The following is a 23,336-nucleotide window of genomic DNA, read 5'->3' as shown; positions in this document are numbered from 1 at the left end:
GAATGTTTATCGTTTCAGATAGCATCTTTGTTTATTCATGATTTTACAAGTTTTTTTTTCTTTTTTAATTTTTTTTATGTTTCTGTTAAATTTTTTATTTCAATTTTGTTGATGCCAAAAGGGGGAGAAAGAGGATAAAGTATTTGAACGTTGGGCCTAACAGAAGCTAAAGAACCTTAATTTATTTATTTTGAAATTTATAAATTAAAAATTAAAAAATATGCGCTTAATTGTTAATCTTATTAGGCTCCGATAAAGTATCAGAATGCTCTTAATCGAAGCTTGCAAACCTCTGTGTGATTAAATAATATATTACTTTGTCAATGTTCTGATATGCATTTGATTATTTGTTCTGATGCACTCAAGAGTGACTAAGAATGAATTTAATGAACTAGGAATAAGACTTAGGAGGAGCTTGCAAACCTCACCTTAATGGACTATCACAGACTCAGGGGAGCTTGCAAGAACAGATAAAGAATTTCGGGTTGTCGATCCTACTTTTCATTTACAAATCAATTTTCAAGATTAGCGATGCGGATTTTCAATTGAAAAAGCATTAAGAACAAACAAGTACGAATTTAAATTGGACACAAGAAAAGTATAAATGAATGAAAATGTTACTAATTGAATCCAAAAAATAAGAAGGGGTTCATCTTAGACCCTAATCAAAGAGGCTTAGTTACTCATGGCAATAAACATCATAACAAAACAATAGAAAAACAAACCCTAGAGAGAGCAAGGAGGATCGAATCATGCCTTGAAACTCTGATGCTTGACCCTTTCCTAGAACCACTAACTTTCTGAATAAAAAATAATGAGTGCAAGTGTCTCTATTTATAGCATATATATGATTACTTAGGGTTTAAGTGAAGTAAACTAGGTTTTTTCCACCGTTTCTGCTTGAAAAACTAGCTACAGGCGATCTTTGCCCGCATATGTGCATGATAGGGGCGCATGAGGTGCATGGCCATGTGCAAGCGGTGCAGAAGGCAGCCCTTATTGTGCAAAATCTTGTGTTTTCGTTCCGTTTTTTATCGTTCTTCTGTCTGGAAACTCTTAGGTGTTGGAACAAAATGTGTTTAACATTGCCTCTTTGAGTTTGATGATAACAAAATATTAAAAGTTCAATTGGATATGCTAATAGTTGTTCAAGTGTGTCGGACCATAGACTAAAATTTATAAGTCTTAAAACAAGATATTGGTTCTGATAGAACAATTGAGAGCAAAAGAATTTACAAGGGAAGCTTAGTTGCAATTCTGAGTCTGAAGGCATCAAAGTTTGAAGACAATCAGAAGCTGATTGTCAGAGTCTGAAGTCACCAGAGTCCTAAGTGAAGAACCTGAAGTTAGCAAAATGGATATTTGAAGACACACGTGTGCAGAAGGAATAGAAGACTGAAGTAATTGTTATTTGAGAGGAATTGGAAGGTATTAGATGCTTATCCATGGAGAAAGGGCAGTGGAAGGACAATAGTACAATTGTACAATCACTACTCCATTACTCCAACATTTCATTCGCATAGTACTACTACAACTGTGTCTCTGCTGGTTAATTATCCATACAAGGAATGGTTTTCAAATATTCTTTCCTAGAACATTAACCAAATCAAGCAACAAATCATTGGTGATTGATCAAGCTTCTACAACGACTCTTTGATGTGCTGGCAACTCTACAACGTCTCTTCCATACCTCTATATAAAGGAATAAGACTTGAAGATCAGTAGAGACTTTACGACATTTAAATTTGTGCCAAAACTCTGCTGAAATTGTTGTGCATCAAACACTTAGAATTTCTTAACAACTTTCATATCTTATAAATTCTAGAGTCTTAAGAGTCTGATTTGTTTTGTATTGTGAACACGGCCGATAATATATCAAGTGTTCAACCAAACATATTTCTTTGTAATTTGTTTGTTTAGAAGTCTCTTACTTTTGGGCTTGAGCATTAGAAATCTCTTGCTTGTGTGCTTGAGTATTTGAAGTCTCTTGCTTGTGTGCTTGAGCATTTGTAATTAGATTGGATTATAGTGAAAATCCCCTTGGAAGTGCAAGTGAGATTGGACTACTTCCGGATTGTGGAAGGAACCATAATTGCTCTCTCTCTCTCTCTCTCTCTCTCTCTCTCTCTCTCGCTCTCTCTCTCTCTCTCATCTTTTATATCTTCTGCATTAGACTTTGAACATTGCTCCAGGCTCTGAACTTTATCAAAGTATGAACTTTGGACTTAGTTTAAAAGAAGAAAAAGCTAACACAATTCAACCCTCCTTCTTGTGTTTTTCTCACCATCATTAGGAATTTGAAATGAATTTTCTTCACTTTGTATTGTCTTTAAGAATCTTATAAGAACCATTGAACTTCAATCTTCATATCCTCGATCCTTCACATGATGTCTTGATTGGTCGATTTACATGATTTCTCACTAGAAAACACTCAAAACACCTATAGAGTTGTATGATTTTGGATAAATGTGAATTACAACGACTCGAGTGAAAACAATACAATATGTTCCTCAGACCACTAACAACTCCTCTAAATCTCATCTTATTTGTCTTCAAATGTAAAGAAAGTACTAAAAACATAGTAAAAAATGTCAGATGATGCTCCATCATCATCAATGTTACAACATTAAACTAATGAAACAAAACAAAACAAAAACAAAGATAAATTTTTAGTTGATCAAGAAATAAAATCAGAAACACCTTATTAAATTCTTGAACTAGAAATCAAGAAACTATATCAAATAACTTAAAATCACTAAAGGCTAGATAAGAAATAATATATAATTAAACATTGAGAAATAAGAATGAACTACAATTACAAGATTGTTTTTATGTTTTCTTTATTCTATGATCTATAGAGACAAGCATGATACATCAAAAACAATAAAGATGTATAATTACATGTGATAATTTTATGTGAGCCCTGTTTTGTGTGATAATTTTATGTGAGCCCTGTTTTGTGAGCTAAGGAACAAACATAATACATCAATTTACTTTCAAAAGTTTAAGAACTGTTTTAATTTTAATGAAGAAATTTTTTCAACAATACTAATTAGAAGAAAAAAATTAATTGATGTAAACATATTATGAGGTTTTTTACTATATAAAATGATAAAACAATTTATATTTGTTTTATTTATTTTTTAAACCGTAAATTGATTGGGCTTACCTTTTAAAATTACGCACTCTGATTTGATTTTAAAAAGTGACAATTATTATTTCTTATGCGACGTGAGGTTGTTTAAGAAAATATACTCTCATTGTTCAAAATTTGGGTGTTGCAACTATAAATCAATGAAACAAAACCAAACAACGAAGAATGTTTAGTTAATCAACTAAATAAAATCATAAAGATATTAATAAATACAAGAGTTAGAAATCAATAAACTATATCAAAGTAACTTAAAACAATGAAAGGCTGGATAAGAATTAAAAAAAAATAATGAAACATTGGTAAGCAAGAATGAACTATAATTTCAAGAAATAGTTATAAGTTAACCTTTTTTACGAGCTAAAGGGACAAACATATTACATCAAAAACAATAATGAAATCTAATTACACGCAATAATTATGAGCAAGTTATATTCTATTAGCTAAAGGGACAAACATGATATTTCAATGTACTTTCAAATCATCTAACAATTTTTCTAATTACAGTGAAGGAATTATTGGAACAACATAATTATTAAAAATTATTTAATTGACGTGAGCATATCATGAGATTTTTCACTCTATAAAGTGATAAAATAATTTATATATGTTACCTAATTTTTTTAAAATCCCCAATTGATTGGGTCGCCTTTTAAAATCTATTAGTCTAATTTATTTTGAGAAAGTGAGGATGAATAATTTCTTCTGCAAAATGAGGTTGTTTATAAAAAATACATTCGCACTATTAAAAATCTGGGTATTATAGTGTTAAACACATGAAACAAAACAACCCAAAAAAATTATTTAATCAAAAGTAAATGAAAGCATAAACATCTTATTAAATTCAAGAGCTATAAATCAATAAACTACATCAAATAACTTGAAACTATGAAAGGTTGGATAAGAAATAGAAAAAAAAAAATGCAACGTTATTAATACAAGAAATATTTTTATGTTGGCTATATTCTATGCGCTAAAGGGGAAAACATGATACAACAATGTACTTTCAAAATATTTAGCAATTGTTCTAATTTTAATGAAAGAATTCTTGCAACATTATTAATAAAAATTATTTAATTGACGTAAACATATCACTAGTTTTTTACTATTTAAAGTGATAAAGAAATTTATACTTGTTACACAAAGGTGAATAATGGCTGAAATTTTCAAGTTCTTTTATACTATAGTCATTCTTGTTTCCCTATTTTTTGTTATAGCCAACAGTAGAGGTATAAGGCCAGGTAAGCACATTCTCAATTTTTTGTTTATCTTATTCACAATATTTCAGACCATTTTTGTAAGATCTCTTTATTATTGTTTTAATTTACACTACAGGACGAGAATGTGTTTCTGACTACGATTGTTATATAAAATATACGATTTTATGGAAATACAATAATGTCTGCACTAAAGGTGTTTGTTACACCTTGTTAGGTAAAAATATTTATCTACTATGTCTAAGAATTTAATTTTCTTTTCACATCATAATGTTGTTACTTTAAGTGACCAAAAACTTATTCCATCCTTATTTACTATGTGTTTCTCTTATATGAATTAGATGCGGTTCATCCTTAGGACACGACTGAACAGCAGTATCGAGGTGTTTGTCCATGAGAATAAAGTTGATAATTATTCTCTCACCTATGCTATGGTGTTCATGAAAGTTTGTTGGATGGATTATTGTTTATGTATAAATTATGTTGTAAGGATCTCATATTGTGATATCAAGGCTGGTTTTAATAATCTGGTCTCGACTTAATTTTTTGGATCCTACAAAAATATTACGTAGGCTATTTTGTCGACACATACATTCCCTTCCCTATAAATTTGAGAAAATCTAAATCTAATGTTTTTCATAATATTAAGATAGTTTTGACACTTTTTTTCAACTTTAAAGGAACAAGATTAATATTCGAGAAAGCAGAAATACTTAACAAGGATTCACATTCAAGCCATAAGTGGTTTGAGACACTAGACTGATCAATTCAATGAAATAAGTTACAACTTTTTTTTTTCAACATGAACATAATTAGCAATACCAATGTTAGCAGAGAAAGCACTAATAAAAATTCCAAGGAGACTAATAAAAATGCCTCCTTAGGTAGAAACACCCAAAGAGAGCCTCAAGATACACCATCAATGTTGCAGTTTATCGAATAAACTTGAGGCATAATTCAATGTATATGATTAATTAAAGCAGAAGAAGGAGCATGTCACTAAACACTAAAATACTTCAAGATAGCAAATTCTTTAATAGATGAGTACATTTGACCTTTGGAATTAGTAGCTAAATAATTAACTAAACTTTTGATGTGAACCAAATCTTGTTAAAACTTAGGTGGGATCCAAACTCTATGAATAACTGACATTGTATAGTTAAAGCTAGATAAATCGATATGCATTCCTAAGAAAGCATTCAACTAATTCCAATGTCTGAGAATATATAGATATTGGAAGAAAATATAAAGTGTGGTTTTATAATTGTTCCCACTCTGGCTGCAATAGGAATAATAGTAAAACCTTTCTTAAGTATCATAAGTGGCGATCACATTGTGCATAAGCATCCTAATCATTAGATATTTTTTTGTTGGATATAAGGTTTCCAAATGGTTTTTTCCCACGATGGATTAGGAAGAACAAAAGTATGATAATGGAAAAATCAAGCATATTCGAAAGTAAGACAACCATAATTTGAATCATACCAAATAAAATCATCTAATTCAAGAGCAGCAAGTATAGAAATGTCATGAATACATGGGACAATATTAGAATACAAATGAACAAAGTCCTTAGACAACGACGTTCATGGTTGATAAGTGATAACATCGAACATATTGCAAGTCATCATCAAATGAGAAATTGGCTCCTAGAAAAAGACAGTGGAAGAGAAATGCAAAAGAAACCGAAGAAAATAGATTACTTTGATGTATACGATACACTAAAATTCGCAGGAAAATTCTAACGTGGATTAGATGGAGAAGAAAGGTGGGGGAAAAAAGGATTTGATGTGAATGGCACATCATTGAATTTGATTAGATGCGACTTGATACAAATTCATAACATTATCTCCAAACAGCAGAAAGCTTCTTCCAATGCACAAAATATATTACAACATCAACATTCATATCAAGAAATCACAAATATGATGAAACAAGACCACTAACCCTCAGAAGAATAAAATTTGCTCTCATCCATTTAATGGTAGTATACTTTACACCATAATTAAAACAATGTTAGATCCTAACCCTTATTGTTCTTGTTAGCATCCAAACTGAAACCCTTCTCATGTTCTCAGATCTCCAAGTTAGTCCCAAGCTACAATCTAGATATGAAGCCATAGAAAATGCAGGCATGCCGAAACAGACGAAAGAAAGAATGAACAAAACAGACCATCAAAAGTGATTTTGGACATATCTACATTTCATTGAAATGTCGGATAGTGGGAAACCTTGATGCTAGTGCGTCAAACAGGCTTATCAGCCATCAACAGTGTATGCCACCAACCACAGGCAACATTTCTTGGTCGGCAACCGGAAATAGAAACTCGAGAAGGAATGTTTCTGTCAACAGAATCTCCCAAACCAAGCTGCCAAGGTAGACAATCATTAGAAATCGACTCTAATAATAATAATATCATTCATTGTAATAATTACTTCAGGTAATAAGAATACCTGGCCATATTTGTTCCATCCCCATGTGAAAAGGTGACCATCATCTTCAATATGAAAATGTGTAAGCATTATAGTAGGAATATAGTGAGAAACTATATTATTAGTGAAGAGCAAATTTAATTATTCTAAAGACTTATGCAATGTAACTACTTTTTCTTATCCACAAATAAAAGTTTTCATCAAACAAATGTAGGTTGTTTAAAAAATAAGTAAATGGTATCCCCAAAATTGTATGGAGCTGTCCCAAAATGAGAGAAATTGAAAAAAGTAAGAAAACGAAATTGTAATTTTTCTTAGTGAACCTTTGAATAACATTTAGAATTTCAACTGACACTTAGAACGGCTAATTTGACATTCATAATTGTTTAAAAACCAATTTAATTTTAAATACTGACTTCAGAAACTACTTTCATGATTGACGGATTAGTTTCACTGAAATTTTCTTATTCCAAATTGATTTCAAGTACTGAACTTCAGAAACTAATTTAGCATAGATGATTAATGTGTTCAAAACCAATTTGATTTAAAGTACTAAACTAAACTTTAGAAAAAAACAAGATTATATGCTTTCATCTTAGGGCCCGTTTGGATAAGGCTTATTTTGAGCTTATGCAAAACAACCTATGCAAATAAATAATCTTTAAAGTATTATTCATAAGTTTGTCAATGTAGTTTAAGAAATAACAGTTTGTGAAGATACAATTTTTGTTCGTGAAAACTTATAAATTTACATAAGCTATTCTTCATAAGCTCAAAAATAAGTCAATCCAAACAGGGCCTTAAACATATCATCAAGGAGACATACCTGTTAGCAAAGCACTATGACGAGCCCCACAGGAGACTATGCTTGAAAGATTGTTCTCGAAAGTATCCAGCAGTTTCGGTGAAGTCTGAAAAGGAAAAAGCCATTGTTACTTGGTTAACACATGAGAAAAAAAATTAGAATTTTTTTTTTAAAAAAAATAAAAATCTTCAACATTACCAGTTTAGTCATGGATTTTGGTTCATAGCCTAAAAAACCCTATCATGTTTAAAAATTGTAATTGCAATTGTCTATTCAACATTTTTTTTTGACAAATGCAATCGTCTATTCAACATTGTTCTAGAAGAAACAAATGATTCAGATAAATGAGAAAATTAAGTTCTATTGGATGCACGATCATGATTAAAGAAGTTGGTTTTTTAACAACGATTCAGATAAATGAGCAAATTAAACATACCTCAGTTTGATCATTACCAGTACCCAATTGTCCAAACTGATTCCCACCAAAAGCGTAAAGTTGACCATTTGCAGTAACACACAATGTGTGCCAAAGTCCAGCAGCAATTTGTTTCACTCTAGTTCCCAATAAAGAAGGAACTAGAGTTGGTCTTAGCTGATCAGCATTATTCCCTTGTCCACACTGGAAGAGAATTTTGTCAAAAAAGGTTACATGAATGTCAGAAAAGCCACTTGTATAAGTTACACAATCTTTGCCATTCCAGCAAGTTTCATTAAGTAGAAGTAACTAAAACCAACAAGTGATGTCAGGAAGAGGCAAGCTATTCACTCAAAATGGTATTAATTAGTAAATTGGGAGGGTTGAATAAGAAGTATCAACAATTCCAAGGAGAGATCATGTGTACTTCTGACACATTGGGCATTGCCACACAAGTTGGAAATCATAACTGTGCCACCAATCTGAAAACAGTACCTTTAGGATTCAAAAAGACTAAAAGAATCTCACATATATTTATCTACAAAGAATTATGTTTATGTTTTTCTCTAGTCTTTCAGTATATTACAGATTTTGCTGTTCCAATGTAATATCATATTGTATGAATGAAGTATTGGTGGTAACCTAATTAGACATTTTCTTTTTTGGCTCTTTGATGACTAGCACCACAAAATAGCTGGAAACTAATCTTTAGGTAGAGACGTCAATTATTACTGCTACATGGAGATTCTTGCAGGGTCTGTCATATTTGGGGCTCCACAGGAGTAGAAGAGACATGAACTTGGGTAATATGACAGATAGGGGACAAAGAGCAGGAGAGTACTCCCCAGTCCCCCACCTTCACCCTGTCGACATCCCTACCCTGAGGACTCAGGTCATGAATAGGTAAAGTCATTTCCCAAGTAGGATTCAAATATTTCAATGCCTAATCTGGGATCACAGTCCACTTCTGTCCAGTTTATAGTTTAAGCATGAGTCTGTTGTTTAGCCTTTTGTTTCCCATATTATACAAAATGCTAATTGCTCCTAAATAACTATATATTAAAATAACTAACTGGATCAGCAGTTACCCTATGAATACCACCCGATACCTAACACAATGTCAGAGTTTTCAGCATGTTCAAGTTCCATCAGATCTTTTGCATTGAAAACTAATGTTTATTTATCTAAGCAGAAAACTAGAGGAATATACTAAAATATCCGAAAAGCAGCGGACTTACCTGTCCATGCAGACCCCAGCCAAAAGTAAGAAGAGCCCCAGTATCTACAAAAGCAATTTATAAACAATGTTAGAATTTCTTTTATCGAGTGCTTAATTGAACTTGCATATCTATTGAGTGCTTAATTGAACTTGGATATCTTTGAACAACATTGAGAATAGACATTTAGTAACTGATATACAGAGTTCTCAAATTGCATTTAGTTTTTGACTTTTTGTGAAAAGGACATAAATGGCCAGCAGATCATGTAACTTTTTAAACATCCAGCGATACTTTTGCAGAACACATGTTATGACAGCATTTAAGCACTGACCTGTTATTACAGCGCTGTGCCGACCTCCACATGCTATTTCCGTCACATAATTTCCAGCTACATTAGAACATTGAAGAGCAGTGCTTCCTTGCTGAAAAGATGACTTATCCTTCCCAGAAGCAGACTCGATACATGAAATAAGATGAGGGGATGATACCATCTTGACTCGAGAACCCAAACCTAGCTGTCCTTCGCCTCCATAGCCCCAACCCCAGACCTGTCCCACATCTGAAAACTTCGGTTAAAATATGATGCATCAGGTGTCTTGCTTTACATCAAAAACCTTCCATATCTTCGTACTTCACAGAACCTACAAAACTATAAATATAACCACAAGGAAGATCCAACTCAACCTAGAATATCATTATAATTAGTCCAGACATACAGAAAACGATTTACCAAGTGTTGTTAAATAGCAGCTGTAGCGGTGTTATAACGCTATTGAATAGCAGAATTTGAACAAATCGCTATTTTTCCATGATATGCTATTTAGCACAAAATGTTGTGAAATAGTGGGTATAGCAGCGCTATAGCACTGTCACGTAGCGGAATTTGAACAAACCACTATTTTCCGCAATCCGCAATTGACAACACTGGATTTACCTGACAGTGCCAGGGTATGCCTCCCACCAACTGCTACAGAGGTAATTTTCACCCCATGGCCAAGGGTAACAAGAGAAGGGGACACAATAAATAATTCATCTCCAGATGCTTGACTATCAGACTCCTGTTTGGCAAATGAGATCTTCCTTCGCTTTCCAGCTTCCTCTACAACTTTCTTGTTGTCATGATGAGAATCAGACCCACTACTAGTGTTTGGGCTTTGCGGGCTTCCTGTTTAACATCTTAAATTCTGTTAGTTGCCCGAAACAAAATCAGATAGCTCGCGTTTCTGTTAAATTATTTATGTTGCATACATAAGCGATGATCAGCACCTTGCTCAGCTACTGATGAACTTTGTTTCCCAGCCACATCCTTTTGGAGGCTTCCCACAGTGATGAGATCAGTAAAAACTTTTCCAGAAGGCACACATTCTTTCCAGCCCCATAAATACACATCACCATCTTCTGCATACACAGCAGTTAATTCCATATCAACGCATTAGTATTCTATCTTGGCTTTTACTTAACAGGGTAACCTATGAGGTAAAGTTGTTATTTGAAATTACATTGTTTCCAAATTGGCCAAGTGATGTAATTTATGATTTTAGACATCCTAATTCTAATGTGTTGTAACTACATTGACAGTTGGGTATGGAGTTTAATCTGGGTATCACCGATTTATAGCCACATTCAAGCAATGATGGGATATACCGATGTTTTTAAACTATCCGGAACCATTGTTTTCGTATAATATACCCTATTGTTACATTTTTCACCATTTAAAAATACAAGCTACTATAGGTGTGTTTGGACCGAGGGTTTACGAGGGGAAGGGAGGGGAGGACTTACTTTTTTTTAAAAAAAATTAAGTGTGATTGAAGTATTATATAATCATTTATCATGTTGCTATTTCAATTTTTTAATAAACACTTTTATAGTGTCTGTAATTTAAAAAAGAAAAGTAAGCCCTCCCTTCCTAAACCCTCCATCCAAACACACCCTCAAGTGTTAAAACTTCCATATGGACATGGCTATACAAAAAGCGCAGCTTGATCCCATGATGTCAATCATGGGCCAACGTGCTACACGTTAGCATTATCCCAACTAGGCCACCAATCCGCCATAGTCAGTGAACAAACAAGGCAAAAAAAGCTTGCTCATTTAACTTGAATATGACCACCAATATGTTACAAACCAAACTCAATTCAGCCTTCAATGTGAGAGGATCATCCAGTTAAAACATTTCAATAAATTAATGAATAAATAATTTACACATATTCTACATTTCTGCTACAAAGACCTGAATAGGTATATTGATTACTAACATCTGAAGATAAGATAAAAAGATGAGATAATAGTAAGAATTTTGAATATTCTTGATAATAACTAATAGTATTTTCACAAATATTATTCCCAAGAAAATAATCATATCCATTAAACAAACAACCCCATGGTATTTGGAATTGTAGCTAACAATGAACCACTGAAATTACACCAAATATAGAAAGCGATCCAGATTGATTAATTCAAAGTGTAAGCAACAATGTACCAAAATTTAACTAGTAAATACTAAAATTGACCCACTATATTGACAACATTCAATCCAAAGAGATTCACAGCATTGACAAAAGTATCATCAATATGTCAAAATAAGAAACTTCATGTTATCCCCCAGTTCCAAATTTACAATAATTTAACCATTTAGATGCAGGTGGGTGGGCACAATATCAATTACTACAATTAAAATGTAGACTAAGAGAGCATGAGAGAGGGAATGATTTTGGTCGTTAAGTGCAAAGGATAGAGCATAATATCTGCACGACTAATTTGGGTTTAATGAGTTCGGGATTAACTATGGCTTCTTTTGATGAGTTCGAACAAATTCAAAGTACTGAAGAATATAAGGACTGATTTGAGCCAAATTATTGATACATCATTACAACATCAATGTAAACATCTAATGGTACACATCCTCAAATTAACAATCACTTTTGAAACTTTTAAATGAAACTAAACGGAGATACTAACATGTTCCTTTGTAATTTTCCATGGAACCTTTTTCCAAGAAACTATTTTGAGTCGTTCATATTTTGAATGAGCTGGGTCATTGAGTATTTACTCAGATTTATAGATCCCTAAGTGCGTTATTTTCAAAAGATCATTTTATATAACAGTAACATTAATTTGCTCGGCTTTAAGCTACATTAGCTTTTCCAATAAAAATCTTGATTAAAAAGGTATCAAAGCAGGCAAGAATCCTATTAACATTAATCAAAGCAACTTTAAACAACAAACAATTGTCCTTCATTGTTTCATATGTTATTCTACAAAATGATTCACCATTCATTACTCTTCAACAAGGGGGATTAAATTGGATTGAGATTTTGAAAGTCAAAATTTAATATAAAAAGATTCTTATGAATATTAAAAGGCTATGTAAGATTATAATGGCATATAAGATTATTTTAAGTCACTATTGTAATCAAGATTTTATAATTTGAATTTTAATGGATTATAGGAATTTATAGGGTTTGAAATGACTTTATGGATTCATAAGATTCATAAGACTCCATAGATTTTAAGCAACCATTCAAGAGAATGAAAGAAAAAAAAGCAAAACGTATAGAATTTTAGTAAACTATATTAGCCTTTGTTATCTTCTCAATCACATTCCTCAACGATGCATAACGGAGGTTCATATATAATGTTGGATATAGCGTAAAGTCACAAAAAAATTATTACAAAATAATAAAGATTGGATAAAGAAAAGCAAAATGTATAGAATTCTAGGAAACTATACTAGCCTTTGTTGTCTTCTCGGTCACATTGCTCTGTTTGGATTGACGGAACATAATAGAGCGGAGCGGAATGGAGCAAAGTGGAATGGAGTAGAACGGAGCGGAATGGAATAATGACTCCATTCCATTGTTTGGTTATTTATGGCGGAGCGGAACCAATTTATAATTCCATTGTTTGGAAAGCGGACGGAATGAAATGAATTATAAATTTTTATTCCAATTCTACCCTTTTTAGAGTAAATTTTAATCATATAAATATGACATTTTTTATTTGCATTGATGTATATTCAAACCCAGGGATAAACATAGGTAAGTACAGTAATGTTGCAGTGAGAACAAAGGCGGAAGAAGGAAAGAAGGTCTACTGTGAGTGTGAATAACGGAAAAAAGAGAAGAAAGAATACAATGAGCAGACACCATAGAAGAAGAAAATGGAGAAAAAACTTATGGAAAATAAGTATTTAGTAGAGGAAGAGGCAAATAAAATGAGGGTAGAATAGTAACATTTCAAGCCTCGACCTAAATTGGGGGAAATGAGAAATTGAAAGATTGAGTGGTATTGAATGGAATTGGTTCCATTGTGTTCCATTCCATTCCATTTACATCCCATCAATCCAAACAACGAATTTAATTATATACCGTTCCATTCCACCACATCCCATCAATCCAATGCACGGTGGAGATTAATATATAATTTCTACTTGGAGGGTCATTTATGTCACACATTTTATGTTGAGCTAAATATTGACATCATTAACAAATTTCTAACTAGATATACAATATATAGCTCAAACGAGGTAAACATCCAATTAAAAAATTCTTGATTTTTCTAATTGAATACAAGACTTATTCAAGTACATTACAGAAAGTCTTAATTGAATACTACATGACTTACGTATCCTAAAAATGTCTTGATTCATTTTAACTGTAAAATGTTTACACTGTCATAAAATCACAATTAAAAGTAGTTTTGAATAAAGTCAAACAGTTTTTATGATCAGATGGTTATGATTGATTGACATTGTAAAAATTCTTTACACTGACAGTAGATATGAGTTAAATCCTTAAAATATTTGAAATCTTTAATTAATAAGGAACAAATTAGACTGGTTAGAAGCATTACCAGTGACTGAAGCACAGTGAGCCCAACCAGCAGCAGCTTTCACCACTGACGCCTCAGTGGGAAGCTTATAATGCCCTGGAATCTCCTTCAGAAAAACATACATGCATCCAGATTATAAGACGCAAAATCAATTCCAACACCAAATTCATACCAAAACCAATCCTTATTTTACAAGACCAACTGCATTACCCCATGCTTCCCAGACATCAAGTAGCTCTGGTTTTCGTCGTCCGTTGATCCCCACGTCACCAGCTTCCCTTTCTCTACGATAATCACACAACAAACAAAAATCATCACAATACCGTGAATCACTAATAGTCATATTCACACACTCACCATCACAGACACCAGACACGACACTGATCAACATGTAGACACCTTTATAAATTCGTAAAAAGAATCAATACACATTGACCAATAGGTCAACATCTAATAAAATTTAAGGAAATGAATTGATAAAATGTAATTACATGTGTCAGTATTACACATCAACGTGTCAGACACTTAACACGTATGAGACACTTAACACGTGTCCGATGCTTGAAGTCTATGCACTTCATAGATAGAATTAATTAATAATAATGTGTCAATACCGGTAATAATTTGAAAAAATTAATTGATCTAATATAAAATTATATGTGTCAATACCGGTAATAATTTGAAAAAATTAATTGATCGGATATAAATTATTTGTGTCAGTGTTAACCATCAACATGTCAGACACTTCGATACATTCATATGTGTCTGTGCTAGATAGGAATTGAAGTGTGTAGAATCAATGTATTTGTTTCTCACAAAATTTCATGGATATATTTTTTACTAACTTAGATCTAGAATTTCTTTGAAATGAATTTAAATTTTCATTCCAAATTTAGTCAAACTAAAGTCAACGGATCGAGAAATCAACCTGAGATAGCAACAGCGAATCCACAACCACCGCCGCAAACATCCTTCCACGAATCTCCAGCAAAGCAAGAATCAGTTAAACGAACCGCCGTCGGAGACAGTATCGGAGCTTTCTCCGACGAAGCTCCGGGAAGATAACCCCACATATAAACCGTCTTCTCCGACGACTTCTCCTCCTCTTCAACCACCGTAACATCTTCCATAGCTTCGTTTCCGTTCATGGCGATGAAAGAGAAACTCTCCGATCTGAAAACGACAACGCTGAAGATCGAAACGCAATGAAACGACGACGCATGTAAAAAGAAAGGTTCCTTGGTAATTATGAAAGTTAAGAATGATATGCGAATCAATTACATGGTTGAAGATGGTGCCACGTTGGATGATGAAGTGGAGTTTATGACACGTGGCGGAATCGTGACCGCGTGTTTGGATTGTGTGTTTGGAAGGTTTGATTTAGTGTGGAATTTTCTGGAAATGTGTGGGGTCCATGGTTTTGTTTTCTTTTGAGAGGAGTGCCTTGTTCGAGAGACGCGTGTCTGGCTGTCTCGTTATGCTCACAAGTGTTTTTTGAATTTAAAAAAAATCAAATTCTTTAATCTGCTTGGTATATGTTTGGTTCAAAAGAAAAAAGTTAAAAAAATTTAAAAAAATTTAATTTTGTAATATTGATTCTAATTAATAACGAGTTAAAAATAAAAAGATACTCCCTCTGTTCCATAATAAATAAGTCATTTGCAAAAAAATATTGTCCGAGAAAAATTGGTTAATTTTACTTTTCAATATAATATTAATTACTTTTTTCCAATTATAACACTAATTAATACTACTTTCACCAGTCTCAATTCAATATAAAAAGCTTCTACGGTACAGTCAGAAAACTGACTTTTTTAAAAAAGTTAACTTTGATCTTAATGTTTGATTCATTTTTAAATTGTTGATTACTGATTAATGATCAATAGTAATTCGTCTAGTAATGCTTACAACATCTTAGATTTACAGGTACTATTTTATCGTTGGAATCTTTAACATGCAAACAGAGTTGATGATATTATGTGATAGTCTTAAGTGTTACACTTTGTGGGGTGTTACGCTTAAAACAAAGTATGATATAAAATTAGATTAAGTGTAGTCTTGTTAATCTAATGAATTGATGATACTACGATGGTTGAACTTTTGATGCCATTGTACAAATAGTGGTGTGTTACTCACAATATTTTTGATGTTATAGTGTTAACTTCACCAGAAAAATCATTTTCATGACTTCACCACAGAATTTTTCTTCGATCAATATATTCTACTTTACATTTATGATAAAGAAGAATGCACCAATAGTTGATAAAGACATTCAAAATCATTTTTCTCTCTATTTCATTTATACATTTTTTCTTAATAAGTATGAAATGAGTTAATAGCTCAGTTAATACGGAAGTATGTGTTATATATATACACACACTAATGTAAAAATGTTTTTCTATACAAAATTCATGTAAAAGTGTCAACTATTGATAAAAGTTATAAAACATTAATTTTTATGTGTTTCGTTAACTTACTAGACAATATTTGTTATTTGAGCATCCGTTTAGTCATCCAACAATGTATTTTTATAGGTAAATTTTATGGTACATCCACTATATTTGAGTGTACCGGTACACTCACTCTTTAAATTTATAGTTAAATGAGTTGTTTTTAGAAGAAAAATATTATTTTTTTATCATTTATAATTATAATACTAAATCTTATTCATTAAAAGTGTCAACGAAATAATTTTTTATTTTTTTAAATTTTTATCACTCATAATTGAGAATATTCATTATTTTTTACGATAATATGTAAAAAAAGTTACTATGATTCTTATAAACAATTAAATGATGTTTTTTCTTATGAAATGTTTTTCTATAAAATATAAATATTGACAAATAGTTATTTACTACATAAAAAATGATCATTCATTTATAAAATTAAAAAACAGGAGTACCAGTACATCTCATTTTGTGAGTGTACCGTATAAATTCCCATTTTTATATCGCATGGAGATATTTTTATTTTTTAATTAGTTTTTCCTCTTATCTTAAGTCAAATGAATAGTTATAGATAATGTATTTTTACACAGTTATTATTAATACGTTGTCAAAGTTTTGGTTGTTCAAATAAGATTTTCGTTGAAAATATTACCGCTTGAGAATAAGATCATCATGAATCTCATACTTTTTTTTTTTTTTGGTGAAGGTCAAAAAAACAAAAAACAAAAGCTAACTAGAAATCGAAAGCATCAAAGTTGAGCAACGAGATCAGCTCATCAGGAGGTGTCACTCAAGTTGTTATTTCAAGAGTAGAGTTCCTCCCCAACCTAGCCAAAAAGTCTGCACATACATTGCCTTCACGGAGCACATGTTTGAACACCAAACCTAGGAGATGATCCAACAAACTTGTTATTTTAGCTAGTAAAGAAGCATAAGCATGGAATGAGTGAGATTGTCTGTCCATAAGTAGGTTTATGATCTCAGTGGAGTCTGTCTCACACTCAACATGCAACACCGAATTGTTTATCAACAAGACCAAACCGTTATAAATTCCAAACAACTCAGCAATAAGCGCATCACCGCAACCATCATTAGATGAGAATCCTGCCACCCAATTTCCTATAGCGTCTCGAATCAATCCTCCTGAACCGATGATACCACTTTGGTCACAACTTCCATCCACATTAAGTTTAAATTTACCCGATGGGAGAGCTTTCCATTTGACCTTGCTTCTATTATTAGCTGCACATGTATCAGTTGTAGATAACAAAACCATATCCTCAACCATGAGGTTAATTTGTCGGATCACATCACTAGCTTTTCAAGTTTTATCACCCAAAACAATGTTGTTCCTCCAGCGCCATATCCACCATATAGTAGCAACAAACTTTAAACTTGTTGGTCCAGTAGCCATGTCATACCTTTAGAATAAGATGTGTGTATTAAATAACAAAGAATGTTATAAGTTTTCGATGAAATAAAAACATGAATTTGATAAAACTGTTTGAGTTGATTAAAGACATCCCTATATTGAACGGCACATGAATACCATAAAATATACTACCTCCGTCCCTAATTATAGGACCCTATTGAAAAAATAACGGGAATTAAGATAGTGAATATTTGTATTAAATATGTTTGTAATTACAATTTTTTTTACAAATTTATCCTTCAAGAGAGAGAGTTGGTTTATGTTTTCAACATATTATTTATTGCTGATTGAAGAAAAAGATGAATAATAAATAAGGACATATATGTAAAGAAATAATTAATGTAGTTGAAAAAGATGAATAATAAATAAGGACATGTATGTAAAGAAATAACAAACGGGCCGGCCCGTATTAAAAATTACATTTTTTTTTATATCAAAAAGTACTATAAAATACTCCTATAGATTTTTTTATAAATAAATTTTTAATATGTTTAAATAATGTCTAGCACAAAAATAAATTGTAAACATTTTCGTACACTAGTTGTAAACTAAAATGCCGAGGAAAATAATTTTAAATAAATTAGATACGTTATGGTTATAAATATTTACTTCCCTAAAAAAAAGTTATAGATATTTATATATTTGATCTTTAAAATTATAAATAACGAAACGAGTAAATATAATTTTATATTACATTCATATGTGTTAATTCATTGAATTTTCACTTTAATTTTATTTTTTACTTTGTTAATCAACTAAGTAAAGAATTATTTGAAAAATATAGATAATTTATAAGATTTTTTTGTAATGCGGGCTAACGTGCTACCTACGACCCGTTCGGACTAGCCATAACGGATACCAGACTTTTTAGGACCGGGCTAAAAAATCCTATTAAAATTCCGGCTGAATATTTAAGGCCTAAGCCCTATAATTAATTGGACTAAACGGGCCGATCATAAGACCCGACCCATTTTGACAGTTCTGACCATAAGCATAGAGTTCCTAAGCTAGCAACTTGAATGAGCCTCGACAGTTATCTCATCATTCATCTATGGAAGTTTGCGTCCTGACTCACCATCAAATTAATGAGTTTCTAAGCTAGGTCCATGTTTCAAATTTACTTCCTTGATGGGACATCTAATAATTCGATTTTTATAATAATTCATGCATGAAACTTCATTTCAAAATTAAAAGGTAATAAATAACAATTCTTTTAGTTTTTAACATCACTATCAGGGATCAATTTGATTGTTGATACACTTTTAGCAACTGTACTAAAAATATATCAAAGTAATAAAATTTATAAGTTTGTATTTACATGGACTGTTTCAATTTCTACTCGACAAAAGCCTTAAAATAAAAGGATGTATTTAATTCAAGGATGTCCTAGACAGTTGAGTTGATGTTTGTAACATAAACGAATTAAAAACAATAAAAGATTGGTTTTAGAAAATTAGAGAGAAATGTGGTTAAGACCTTCGAATCATCCGAAGCTCTCCTATGGTAATTTGCACTCCTAGTTCAAACAATGATTATTTAGTTTCACAACAGATTAACTTAGTAACTCTACCCAATTCCTTGAGCTATAATTCTCCCCGCAAGTGACAACCCCTTAATCTCTTAAGTGAATTCGAAATTGTTTGAGGTATTAAAAGAACGTTAATCCCTATGTCATAACCTAATAATGATCTATCTCTAACTTGATTACTTAGGTTAAACCTATTACCTAGTTCAGAGTCAAAAGTCTGGGTCAGTGGTCATTCAATCTCTACTATCAATTTGCATATTCATAACGTTAGGGTTAATAGTCGATGATAAACATGCAAAAAGCATTAAACAAAAAGTAATATGAATAAAGACTAAACTTTCATTGAAATTCAAAGGAGTTCAACAAAGGGTTTCTATAAGATTACATCAAATTCATCTAAGTCTCAACCACAAAGAAATTTAGCTACTCATGTTCATAAAAATAAACAACTAATAAAATAAACCCAAGAATTTCATTGTTGCCGACGTTGCTCCTGAATTTTCTTTCAAATCATTGTTGTTGTTTGAAAGGAATTGATCGATGCATGCAAATTGAAGGATGGAAATGCCTATTCAATCTATAAATGTTATTTAGAGAACCATTTAATCGTCCAACAACATATTTGTATACTGTATATATACACTTTAATTTTTTAATTAGTTTTTCTATTTCTTTAAATCAAATCAGTAGTTATAAATAATGTATTTTTACACGGTTGTCAAAATTTGGTTTTTCAAATAAGATTGCAGTTGAAAGTAAAACGACTCTTGAGAATAAGATTAATCTCATACCTTGATAATAAGATGTCATGATGATGTGTATATTAAATAAAGAATGATATATGTTTTCGGTGAAATAAAAATGTGGATTTGATAAAACCTTTTGTATTGATTATATACATCTCTATAATGAACTCCTCCTAAATACCATAAAATATAGCAAACCAAATAAATTAAGAGGATTGTCCCTTCAATTGACGAAAGGTTAGAACTTATTCAATTTTTTTGGAAAACAAATAAAAATAGAAAGTTTTTTTTTTAATAAACAAGGAGAGTGGACAGCATCAACAGGCATCATTGAAAATGATAAATAGAAAGTCATTTTCGAAAAATAAAATAAAATAAAAGTTGTAGATGGTAAGAGTGTGTAGCACCATACTTAGAGAATAGAGAAATGTTATTTGGACAACCATTTAATCGTTAAACAACATATTTCTATACATTTTCATTTGTTAATTTTTTTTTTCTCTTTCCTTAAGTCAAATCAATAGTAATAAATGGTGTATACTATTTTTATACAATTGTCAAATACTCCCTCCGTCTTAATTTATAAGCAAAAAATACTAATTCACACTTATTAAGAAAACTAACACTTAGTGATTTGAGGTATAATTTTTTGTGTTCTCCTTAAAATAAGTTTCATGGAAAGATGTAAAAATAATTCTCATTGGTTAAAAATTATGGAGAAAATAAAAAGGAGAACAAATTGAATGCAATTTGCATTTAATTTTACATTGGAAAAGATGATTTGTTTGAAAAAACATAATAATAGCATAAAAGTTAGTCTTTTTTTGCTTATATTTTGAGACAAATAATATGTGATTTTTTTGCTTATATTTTAGGACGGAGGAAGTACATTATAAGTTTTGGTTGTTCAAATAACATTCCTCTTGAGAATAATACCACTTGAGATTAAGATCACCACGAACCTCATAAATTGATAATAACATTTCATGATGTGTATATTAAATAACAAAATATTCTATTAGTTCTTGGCGAAATAGAAATATGGGTTATATAAAACCTTTTGTGTTGATTAAAGGCATCTCTATATTAAACTACACATAAATACCATTACATACGGTAAAAATAAACACTTATGCACACTAGTTTTTCACATTATAAAAACATAATCTTTATTTTACAAAATATAAATAATACAATAATGTTTTTATTCATAAGTTTGCAAAGCTAAAAATAAAACAAATAACAACATTAGATCCCAAGGATTCTAACATAACCAACAATAATAAAAAAAAAAATAAAAAATAAAGTTGGCATAAGCCTTAATTCCACTTTCACAAGCTACGTGATCCAACATTGCTTGTCCATGACCTGCTTACAAATATGTGTGCAAAGGGACACAAAAAACATGTGAGTACATGATACATCATGTTAAAAGAATAAGGTTTAAGAAGATGAACATCCAACATAGATCAACATATACAACATCATAACAATCACAACAATATAATATCATATGATATAATGGATATAAACCTTAATTCTAAGTTTTTTTAGATGATATAAGTAAAATTTATCATTAAATATCTCCATGCTATTCACAAACAACCAAATATAACACCAATTTTATAATATATTTAACACTCTTGTAAGCATATCACGGAAATTAAAAGATCAAAGATGTGAGAAAATTTATAATAGTAAAAACATTACAGTGACAAAGAAAATGAAAGGTTTAGACATAATGAAGAAATATTGTTTGACTTAACTAGTGAACACATATGCATTCATCCTCAACACACTTGACTACTGTTTCAAGGGGACACATGATCCATCGTTCTCTACACTCAGCGTCAGAATTGCACTTTCCTGTAACAAAAAATAAGAAAAAAATTACTAAACATGGGTGAACTATTATGATAAAATAATTGAAAAAAATAATGAGCTCACCACAAACATCAACTACTATGAGGAATAGGGATACAAAAAGGATCATAACATAAACAAACTTGGGAATTCTAGCCATTTTTTCACACTTGCATATAATTGTAAATATATAATTGTGTGATCACTTTATATAGTAAAAAACTTATGTTATGTTAGATCAAATAAATAGTTTTTAATATTTATTGTGTTGCAAGAAACCCTTAATTAAAATTATAGTAATTATTAAATGTGTCCCCTAGCTCACCGAATTGATCAAATTGACTTAAAATATATCTCACATAAAAATAATTATTATAATTAAATATTACTCTTGTCTACCAACCTTTGCTTTTTTAATTTATTATATATCCTTTGATAATTGAGAAAGGAAAACCAACATCATATTAAGTTGGTCTGAGTGGAACTTAACTCAGATATCTTGACCGGTGTCTCATATCTTATTGACAAATAAATGTGGTTGAAAAGAGAGACCCAATCAAAGACTGACAATAAGAATATTCAGTGGAGTTTAATCATCGACATTTAATGGATACTTTACACCTTTAAGATGATGAAGAAAAAGGTTAAGAAAAATTAAAAATATGAATAGTAGTGTAAAAATTAGTTATAGGACTCTCCAAAAATGAGATTAATATGTAAGAACCAATTTGTTTAATGATGTTTTCCAAAACACTATGAGTATTTTAAGATGGAGAGACTTAATGCAAGTATACACCGTCCAAGTTATAGTATAAAAAGATATCAATCCCATATTGATTGGAGAGCTATAGTTCTCTATAGCTTTTCAGAAGAAAAATTTATTGGAAGAAAATAAAATTAATCATTTGTCACAACATTAAAATAAAATGTAAAGGTTTGAGAAAATAGTAAAAAAGACTTATAAATTCTCAAAGTGAAAAGCGTGTTTTAACAAAATTTCAGTTATGATAGAACTTTACTACGATCTACAGAGCTATAACTTTTTATGGCTTCCTAGAAAATTTGTGGTAACTGGGAGTGTTGTGCACTCAACCTTCAAGTTAAGCCCGTAAAGACTACCGGTCGGAGTACAATCACGTAATATTCATGCAACGTTGCAAGGTTAGATCGTCAACATTTTCCATCAAAGTGTTATTGTGCTGAGCCTTTGGCCTAGTTAAATCTTAGCAGCTAAAGCCTCTTCCAA

General features: G+C 31.2%; 1 protein-coding gene and 2 long non-coding RNA genes across 3 annotated transcripts; 1 reads left to right on the top strand and 2 right to left on the bottom strand.

Annotated features, from left to right (window-relative positions):
• The first annotated feature begins 4,233 nt into the window (after positions 1 to 4,233).
• On the top strand, positions 4,234 to 4,953 carry LOC25498575 (uncharacterized). The gene is made up of 3 exons (XR_003006950.2): positions 4,234 to 4,392; positions 4,487 to 4,585; positions 4,710 to 4,953. It is a non-coding gene; the product is annotated as an uncharacterized lncRNA (long non-coding RNA).
• Positions 4,954 to 6,178: 1,225 nt separating this feature from the next.
• LOC25498574 (ultraviolet-B receptor UVR8) lies at positions 6,179 to 15,331 on the bottom strand. Its single transcript, XM_013593504.3, has 11 exons — positions 15,003 to 15,331; positions 14,285 to 14,358; positions 14,096 to 14,180; positions 10,508 to 10,639; positions 10,176 to 10,406; positions 9,573 to 9,800; positions 9,260 to 9,303; positions 8,043 to 8,225; positions 7,628 to 7,712; positions 6,823 to 6,866; positions 6,179 to 6,737 (listed from the first exon to the last, which is right to left on the bottom strand). The coding sequence occupies exons 1-11, from the start codon at positions 15,220 to 15,222 to the stop codon at positions 6,615 to 6,617; spliced, it is 1,449 nt and encodes a 482-aa protein (XP_013448958.1). The 5' UTR covers positions 15,223 to 15,331; the 3' UTR covers positions 6,179 to 6,614.
• Positions 15,332 to 21,360: 6,029 nt separating this feature from the next.
• On the bottom strand, positions 21,361 to 22,334 carry LOC25498573 (uncharacterized). Its single transcript, XR_003006942.2, has 3 exons — positions 22,175 to 22,334; positions 21,994 to 22,093; positions 21,361 to 21,595 (listed from the first exon to the last, which is right to left on the bottom strand). It is a non-coding gene; the product is annotated as an uncharacterized lncRNA (long non-coding RNA).
• Between the last annotated feature and the right edge of the window lie 1,002 nt (positions 22,335 to 23,336).

This window comes from Medicago truncatula, chromosome 7 (genome assembly GCF_003473485.1).
Source record: "Medicago truncatula cultivar Jemalong A17 chromosome 7, MtrunA17r5.0-ANR, whole genome shotgun sequence".
Classification (NCBI taxonomy): Eukaryota; Viridiplantae; Streptophyta; class Magnoliopsida; order Fabales; family Fabaceae; genus Medicago; species Medicago truncatula.
Note: the sequence above shows the minus strand (reverse complement) of the source record. Positions and strands in the feature narration are given on the sequence as shown.